Raw genomic sequence first — 9,873 nt, 5'->3', positions numbered from 1 at the left:
GGGGGGGGGGGGGGGGGGGGGGGGGGGGGGAGGAGGAGGAGGAGCTGGCGGAGAGGGAGAGAAAAGGTCAGCATAGAAAAGATGGAGAGACGGAGCTGACGGGGCTGATCCAGAACACCTGAAGTTTGAATGGATGATTCAAAAAACACACAGAAGATCTTTGTGTCAGTCAGAAAGCAAACTCAAGCCTGTGATTCACTTTGAATATTTATATTTACCAATGAGATTATAAAGTGGGATTATAAGTGATGTATAATGTCAAGCTTTAGGATTAGGTTTATAATAAAGTAAACTTTTGGGATCTGTGTGTGGATTTTGGGTCACCGCTTCAGAAAAGTGTGTAAGATGGATGATGGGAGGGGCCGCCACTAACGACTGTCTTCATTATTGATTAACCTTTCATCCATTTATCACAATCAATGAAATGTTGGATAATAGTGACGTTTTCAGATGTCTTTATTTGTCCGACCAACAGTCCGAAACCCAAACATTATTATCACATAAAACACAGACAAGCAGCAAATCCTCATATTTGAGAAGCTGGAACCAGGGAACTTTTTTATTTTTTTCATCATCGGATTCTCTGTGGTTTAATGGCGAGCGGCAAACCTGCGTGAAAGGTGCAAGTCCCCCCGTGCTGTCCTGAGATGTGTAACATCATGGTTTTAAACTGAAAATCAGACCGGTTTCGTTAAGATAGTGAAATAAAGCCCTCCAATACCAACCTTTTAGGAGCATCTCTCCCTTCCACTTTCTATTTTATAGAGCTTTAAATGTTTTTCTTTCAACCTTACTCTTTTTGAATCCTTGCTGTACATGCTCGACATTTTCTGTGTATTTCCACACCTCACAATCTTTAAAAGATTACAGTTTCCTTTCGACACATGCATCCTGTAATTTCTGTCACTCTGGGTAATTTTTGGTTCCTTGAACTTTGAGAAACCTCTTAAAGTCAGAAATCATCATCCAAATCATCCATTGTTTTTTGTCCTCTTGTCACACTGGATTCTTGTTTAAGCAAAGAAGCTGCAGAATTTTAATTTGTTTAAAAATCTGCTGATTACTAAGACTCCTCAGCGTCCCCATATTACCTTATTGTTCTTAAAAACGGCATAAAACAGTGAAAAATGCTTGTTAAATTTTCCCAGAGCCTCTTCAGAGTCATTAACTTTGGTCTGATCATCGATCCTAAACTACAGATATTCAGTCTGCAATGATATGAAACAGAGAAAAGCAGCATATATTCAAATTTGAGAAACTGAAAACGGCAGTAGAGCTTTTGCTTTATGAATACCTTAAATGAGTCTTGAATTTCTGTTATCGACTTTTTCAGCACTGATTTTGATGTCAGCTCTATACACAGACAGTGTTTCCCATTAATTAACGAGACCACGGCGGCCCGCCACAGTCTAATTTGCTCCGCCATAGTTTCAAAATGAACGGGAAAATATTTTTACACATCTCATAATATATTACAGACCTCTAACGTTGTGTTTTGTGGGCTACTGTAAGCTCGCACGCTCAGACACTTTGACCTCCGACTCGAGACAACCACTTTTCTTTTGAGGTAACTACGGTAACAGTAACGGCCTGTTTCTGTCACTCGTTTGTGAGAAGGCGATTAAGGTAGCCACGCCTACATTTGGAGTGCACATGTATTAAAGCCTTCATGGTAAGTCCACTGAAACGGACCAGTGCGAGCTGACAGGCAGGTTAGCGACTTTATCCTGTCAGTTTCTCTCTTTACAAAGACAAGTGTTGCAGAATGAGAGTCCTACCTGAAGAGAAGGCTGTGAAGTCTTCATGTTACGCGATACGAGAACCACATGCAACATTATTTATCAAGTTTGGACTCTGGTTGGACTTAATGAATGTAGCGCGAGGTAACGCCTGGTTTTCAAAATAAGGTTTCTATACAGCATGGAAAGATTAATTGGATTATATTCACAGAAAGTATAAAACATATTACATGTGTCCAATAAAAGTAAAAAAACATTTTGGGAAAACATGAAATAAATTTAACTTTTGTTGCTGTTTCGTCACCATTTATAGTTATACAATGGGTTTATGATCAAATAGTTTATTATCACAACATTGTTTACAAGCGTACCAAGTTCTTCATAGATAGCCTCTTAATTTTGCACCAAATGAATCCATTTAACTTTAAAATGTACAGAGGGTTCAAAGCCCACCCACCATAGTCTCTTAAAATCCTGTGGGAAACACTGACCAAAGTGGGTTTGGGTGCTTTAGAGATCTTTAGTTTTAAAGTTTACAGGTGTGTGTGTGTGTGTGTGTGTGTGTGTGTGTGTTTTTCAGGCCCGGTCCCATGATTCCTCCGTTTGCAGCTGGAGGAGCAGATCTGGATCCCTTTGGGTGAGTCTGTCTCTCTCACTCGTAACAAATCCTACAAATGTCAGTTAGATATATATTCAAGCAACAGTGTGTGGTTTTGTTCTAATCTGGGTTTTGGGGATGGACAGTCAGTGTACGCATGAGCACACACACAGCAGAGGATTACTCTACCAGCTAAATGTGAAGCTCTGACCACAGATATCAGAGCTTCTGGATGCACTCTGTAGAGACAATACCAGAGCAATCGAGCAGCACACCCCCGAGTCTGTGTTTAGTCCTAACATTAATTATACATCAGCTTGAGCTTTTTAATTGGCCTTCAACAAAGCTTCACTATTTAAGTGTCCTGTACTCTGTTACTGCAATTTATTCAGCTTATTACAAAGTACATTTTCAAATAGAAAAACACTTTAGTTTTCTTGTAAAAGTAAATTACCAACTTATATTTTAAATTGATCACATACATGGCTTTTGGTAGCATCAAGTGGTTTTTAGCCCCCACATCATCCATTATAATCCTGGAACATACAACTTGCTGTGTAATAGCACTGATGAAATCAATTTTTAAAACCTCCTCCTTCCATCAAATAAAACATGACATCGCTCACTGATGTTTTACTGGTTTGAACTTTTGAGGAACATCAGTGTCATACCAAATAATATATCACCTATAAAACTCAAATTAAGAGAAAATGTGAGTGAAAGAAAAGATAAAAATTAAACACACGTCCTCCTCATTCATCCTCCCTCTCCTTCACTCTTCTCTCTCGCCCCCTCAGGACTCGAGGTGGCGGCGGGATGATAGTGGACCCGTTGAGGTCGGGGTATCCTCGCTCTGGTTTTGACCCATCCAGCGGCATACCAGACATTCTGCCTCCAGGAGCTGTTCCCCCGGGGGCTCGCTTCGACCCGTTCGGACCAATCAGACAACGCAGACCAGGGTGAGACACACACACACACACACACACACACACACACACACACACACACACACACACACACACACACACACACACCTCTCTGTCTGTCCTAAAGGATAAGTCTATCTTGCTCGATGCTCTCATGCCCACATGTGAGTTTTTGTTGCTGTAGTTGTTTCTCTGCAGCAAAGCGATCCCTTCCTAACTTGATTCCAGTGTTAGGTGATGCAGGACAAAAACAGTTCTCTTTCTGTGTAAAAATGTGTGTAGAAATGTTTAAATCAAGACCAAAGACTTACCTCTGGTCATTAAAAGTACCCTAACACTCAGTCAGGGCCATCACCTTACTGACAAATCATCTTTTTTAGTACTGGTGCTTCAATGTGGGTATATTTATTTTACTTTTTTTTTTATTCAAACATCCTTTTAACTGATGTTTTAATGTGACTGTTTTATTTAACTATTTATTTGAATTATTTGTATTTCATTGCTGTATGTTTGTCCTATGTATTTTTTGTGTTTTGAGACCATGTTGCATTGTGATTTTACACAAAAAGAAATTGATTGATTGATTGGAGTTTAGCTGATATGAAGCTTCAGCAGACTGAGTTAGACAGATGGGTTTCTCTCAAAGTTGTGATCACAGATACACCTGTATCCTGGTTGACCTCATGTTTGTGCTACATGTGATCCATTTGCTGTTATCTTTTTGGCTCAGCAAACTGAGTTAACTTTGGCACCATTAATCTTTTATGGGACAGGATTGATTTGCTTTGCACTGCATTGCAGCCCACACTGTATGATTACAAATCATATTTTTTTTCATCCCACTGAAGTTCGCAGGTGTCGTAAATTTGGAAGATAGCCATCTAATTTGACAAACTCAGACCACTGAAGACTCATTTTAGATTTGGTTAAACTTTAGACTGTATTTTTGCAAACAACGAGGACTTTGACTGGATTTTTGATTAATCTGATGATTGTTTTCTGGAATAATCGATTAGTTGTTCTTTTTTAGACTAAGAGGTTAATTTAGATTAAGCATTAAAACTGAAGAACAGATAAATCAATAATTATTAGTTATGTAATATTGTTACTCTTATGTATGGTGGATGTCCCAATCATATATCTAATGATATTGAGTATCTCAGAGTAATCCAATACATATATTTACCTAATTATTGCTTAAATATGTATCTGACACATTGAAATAAAACGTGCAGCCTTCTAAATCTGACACACCTTATTTATTCACAAGTGTCTTCATCAAAATAAAGAAAGGTCCTGGTTCAAAACTAGACAGTTGATCATCTGAAGTTATTGATATGATGGGAATGAACTGGAAACAATCCTTGCATGCAGAGAGCAGACAAACCATGGCAAATTTTAATTTTGGCCTGACATCAAGTTAGTGAAAACTCATATGACCTGCAGCCGGTGACGTTTGTCATTTTTCACAGGTGAAAGTGGTGATAAGAGCTTAATATTAAGATGAGAAGCTGCTACCTGAATGTTGTGTGAATGAAAGTGAAAATATGATGACCGTGCAATGTGTCTGTGTTTTTTAGGCCGGACCCAGACCACATGCCCCCACCTGGCTATGATGACATGTTCATGTAGCTCCCAGATGTGTTTCCTGTTTTTCTACTTCCTGTTTGCAGCATCTTGCCCTCCAGCCAGTAGGAGCCAGGCGGAAAGTTCCCATCTTCACCCCCTCGAGGGTTTGGTTTGATTTGGTTTAGTGGCCCGCAAATAAAAGTTTTGCCTTCTGATTTTCTCCTGTTTTTTGTTTTCTAATTGTTCATTTCATATAACTCATGTATGTAACTTATGTAGAAGTTCCCTCCTCTGGATTTAAAATTGGTGTTAAATATACACCAGGAAACCAATGGAAGCTGAATACAGAAACATTCGCACAGTCATCAGTAAATCTGGACATTTGTAAGCCTTATTATTTTGAAAGGGTCATTTTCTGAAGCACCCAGCAGGTCGGGAGGCTGTAATCTAGCTGAAATGTTACGATGTCGACCAACACAGCATGTCTGCATTTGATATATTAGATTCTTATAGTTTTAATTTATTTTGAAAAAAAAAGATGGGTCCTTAAATTTTTGTTGATTCAATTCAAAGCTTAAAATTTGGTTCATTACATTTTTTTGTTTGTTTGGTTAACGAAACTTCTCGAAATACTCTAATAAAAATCTAAATATTTAAATTCTGACTTGTGTTGGTGCATTTTAGTGCTGTCTGTTTTGTTTTTTCTGGAAACATTGTGCAGAAAATACTACTAATACAGTGACATTTCTCATGTAGGCCTCACTGAAATAACTGGACATTTTTGCTATCTTCTGCAAATTGGCTCGAAATTGTTAAGTCCTGATCATTTATTCTATTTGCAGTCTATTTGTTCACAGTGTAGGCAGAAACCTAGCTGTGGAGGGTGAGAAGAACATTAAAAAGATCCAGGGATAGTGTGATCTCCCCTTTCAAGGATCAATGGGTAGACTGCAATTGATCAATGCAATCAGACCTTGCTAATGTGCAGTCCAATGGTTATAACCACTGGTGGTTATAAACACAAAAATATTTATTTGTGAATGAGTGAGTGATCAACATGAGCCTTAAAAACCCAGAACAGGCAGCTAACAATAAGACCTTACAATAAGTTCAAAATACATATGCATACAAGCCAATGAAAAACACATTAAAGCATTTTTTTTTTAATTCAAAAGGTTACAACAGGTTTAGTGAAAAAAATGCACCAACCACCAAAAGGATGCCCCTTTTTCTCACACTGGCAGGATTTGCAAATTCGCTTGCAGCACATTGGACCACGCCTCTGTGCTAGCTGTTAGAATAAAACATTATTCTTTTGCATACTGAATAATCAGAGCATTCACAATAATAATTCAAATCAGCAGTGGCAGATGTGTTGAAATTGCTTTTCAGCTCTCTTTTTCTTTGACTGTCCCTTCGCTCCCCTGCTGTGTACCCTGCAAAAAATGGGGAGAAAATGGAAAGTTCCATTTACAACCACAAAAAGCAAACGGACATGTTAGGAAACCAAACAAAGTTTTGTGTCTGTCTCTGCTCAAACACACACTTACCTTAATATTTTATCACAGTCATTTCACCTTTTCACAGCGCACACACCCACCTGCTCAGCTGTGGTAAGTAAGTAATCACATGCCAAAATATTTATACACTAAAAGCCATTTGCAGCATACAGAGCTTTACCGCCACCCTGTTGATCCGCTGATGCGAACGTGGCCTTGTTAGGGTCCAACTGGCTGATACAACCGTGCCAGAAATGTAAAGTTTTTATTGACTATGTCTTATATGTGTAAATTTCAATTATATATTTATTTTGTCATAGTTGGTGGTGTTTAACTGGACTATATCCTGGACTACTTCCCCGTATACTGGGATCAGTCCCAGTCCCACCTGCTACTGGCCCAGGCTCCTGACAGGTACCTGGGAAAGGGACCATATGGACCCTATACTGTCTAGAGTATAAAGTACCTTGGTCTTCGAACTTATTTTAAACTATGTTTAACTAAAACATTTGGTAACTTATCACAACTGCAAACATATTTTCCAACTTGTTTAATAACAGAAGCACAAGTCTGGATAACCCAAGCCAATTTTGATTTACAAGCATGTAAAGTATGTAAAATTGTGGGTTAAGAACAAAAAATAATAAAAAAAAACAGATTGTTTGAAAATTCTTTTGATATCATTAGATCATCGAAGCCTGTAGATAATCCTCCCAAAGTTTGTGATCTACTAACCTAACAATGTTTAATGAGTTTGCGAAAAACTATTTTGACCACTGAAACAAGATGCAGATGAAATCAGAGATTAGAATGATAAGGGTTTTTCACTCCAAACAAAGCCATATTCCAGATAATTGCTAAAATGTAATGTTGATTGTTACAGCGCCACCACGAGGTTTTGGCCTGAGTAGTGGGAGGAATTTACAACCCAGGTTCAGGGTTTTGTTCGGGAAGTTTTTGCTGCACGAACAGTTTTAGAAAAGAAAAATAAGAAAGAAAGAAAGAAAAAATGATAATGTTTTATCATTTGAATTCTTCCATCACTCTGTGGAAGAAAAAAAGAATTACAGAGTCAAAGATGTGATGAATCAATCACAACATCAAAATCCATTAAGATTCTATGAGCAACTTAAGTTTGTAACTTTGATCATTTGTTTTATATGGACTAAATGAAATGTGAGAACTTTATTTCCTATTGTTCATTTATCTGTAAAGGTATCTGATTTTACACATGAGGATCAGTTCACTGGTCATGAGGAGAACTACCTGTTTAAACAGCTATATAATATCTGTAAATGAAATGCAGTGTTTTAAAGAGAAAGAAACGGGAGCAGAAGAAACAGAATAATATAACAACATTTCTGATCAGTGTGAGTGAAAAGGCTTCACATGTAACAGATGTGTGTTCCTGCATATAGGAGTGTATTAACTGCAGAGGAGATTGGTAAAGTGGCTGATAACCAGTGATGGAACCAGTGATTTACTCAAGTACTTTACTTAAGTAGGCCTACTTGTACTTTCCTTGAGTATTTCCAAAGTATGAACTTTTGTACTTCTACTTCACTACCTACAATTCAGATGGAAATGTACTTTTTACTCCACTATGTGTTTCCCTGTTTAATGAACATTATTCAGACGGCTGGAATTTCATTGTGCAGAGTGACATCATGAACCATGTGTTGTAAACACGAAGCCTGTCTGATAGAGAGGTAATCTCTACAGACGTGGCTGCAGCTCTGTGGGGACGAGCCCCCGCCAGATGTTTATTCTGACTACTTGACAAAAGTCCATCTGGGACTCTTAAACTAGTCACATCAGTAAAAAAAATCTTTAACTGTTTAATGAAAACACTCACCAACAACAAGGTGAATGTGGAATATTTGTTTTGGCTGAAGTTTTGGAAATTCACAGGTGTAGTCTCCACTGTCATATACCGTCGTATTTCTGATGATGATGGAGGCGTTGCCGTACTTCAGTTCATCTGGAAAATGTGAGACGCGACCTTTGAACTGCTGATCTTGACCGTTATTGGAATGAGTTCCTGCATCATAAATGAAAACCTCCTTTTGATCATCTTTCTTCCAGTCAAAGCGTTTGTAATCAATGTCCTCCTTGGTGCTGAGGGAACAGTTTAAAATAACATCACTGTGTTCTTTCACGATCACTGGGCCTGGAAGATAAAAACATGTATTAACATGTTAAACATTAATTAAATTAAGTAAAGACAGACATAAAGACGTTAGTTGTTAGAAGAACATATCAACTCCTCTTATCAAAAGAAACTTTTCTTGTTCTTTGAGCTTGTTGAGCACTTGAATTCATATCGCACAGGAAAATGCACAAAATACTGACATTTGGAAATGTGCATTTCTCAACTTAAACAAAGTTAAACGATAAACAAAATTCATAACAATGGATTTAAAACTCTCTACAGAGCAAGCGGCTTGAAGGAACAAATATAGGCACACTGATATCCTGACTCTGGCTGAACTGCAGAGACCCTGTCCACAACCTGGAGGAGGAACTATTATACATGAGCGTGTTAGTATAATATTATAACTTTAAATAAAGAGTGTAATGTTCACTTCATAGGATATTGTTAGTATAATGTTAATATATTAATTATTATATTCATATAATTGTATACTATTTTATCTGCGATGGATTGGTGACCTGTCCAGGGTGTACCTTGCCCAATGTCAGCTAGGATTGGCTCCAACCCCCGGTGATCCTGTACGCAGGATAACCGTTTGACGATGGATGGATGGTATACTATTTTATTCCAGTTACAGCAGTTTAACTTCTGTGGGTTGTTTTTTTTTCTATTTAATCCTTGTGCAAGAAAATGGCTCTGGTCTCTAATTTGTTATTAATGCTAAGTACTAACTTGTCAATAATCAGTAGTGATGGAAGTTTGATTCTTTTTACTGAATCAAATCTTTAAATCTCGTTCAGTAAAATGAACTAATCTTTTTTCAAGTCATATTGTTCATTTGAACTAGGCTGGTCATAGCGGTTGTTACGGCTGCCGAGGGCAGCCGTCTGTGTGTCACTGCTGTCTGTGTTTCTCCCTGCATGTTACACTGTGAGGCGGGGGATTGGCTGGACTTCGGCAAGCCTGGTTGATCCCGCCTCCCACCTCCGACGATTCCGATTGGAGCGGCACACCACCCCTACTCCAATCGCCAAGCCGCCTGCAGGACCGCCTTCGTGCCTTCCCCCTCAAATAGGCTGGTCTGCTGCTGATTCAGGGCAGCTACCTTTTGCCATGTGGTTTGCCCTGACGCTGGTCCTAACCTTGAACTCTGTGTGTGCATGTATCCTCAGTGGAAACAGCTTCTGTGTTTGTGAGACCTGGGTATTACTGAGAGTTGGTAACTCACCTGGGATAGTCTACAGACTTGGGCTAGGGGAAGCTCGTTCACTGATTACCCACACCTGGTAGTTAAATATTTGTTTAGTGACACTAGGTTTAGGGGTGCTGCGCTCCCTGTGTTTTTCCACTTCTGAGCAACGGCTAGAGAGGTTTTTGTTTATCTTTT

At 38.6% G+C, this 9,873-nt stretch overlaps 1 protein-coding gene and 1 long non-coding RNA gene across 2 annotated transcripts in view; both read left to right on the top strand.

Annotated features, from left to right (window-relative positions):
- The window catches only part of psmf1 (proteasome inhibitor subunit 1), a 9,903-nt gene extending 4,856 nt beyond the window's left edge, over positions 1-5,047 (top strand). The window contains exons 5-7 of the mRNA XM_046028660.1: positions 2,320-2,376; positions 3,135-3,296; positions 4,844-5,047. Of these exons, the coding sequence (XP_045884616.1) occupies positions 2,320-2,376; positions 3,135-3,296; positions 4,844-4,895 (271 nt within the window). The 3' untranslated portion in view covers positions 4,896-5,047. The remainder of the gene's footprint in view (positions 1-2,319; positions 2,377-3,134; positions 3,297-4,843) is intronic.
- Positions 5,048-9,397: 4,350 nt separating this feature from the next.
- LOC123956471 overlaps positions 9,398-9,873 on the top strand; it is a 1,016-nt gene continuing 540 nt past the window's right edge. Inside the window, exon 1 of the long non-coding RNA XR_006821544.1 lies at positions 9,398-9,856. This is a non-coding gene — a long non-coding RNA (uncharacterized LOC123956471). The remainder of the gene's footprint in view (positions 9,857-9,873) is intronic.

Source organism: Micropterus dolomieu, linkage group LG18 (assembly GCF_021292245.1).
Source record: "Micropterus dolomieu isolate WLL.071019.BEF.003 ecotype Adirondacks linkage group LG18, ASM2129224v1, whole genome shotgun sequence".
NCBI lineage: Eukaryota > Metazoa > Chordata > Actinopteri > Centrarchiformes > Centrarchidae > Micropterus > Micropterus dolomieu.
This window is presented reverse-complemented; position numbering and strand designations above follow the sequence as displayed.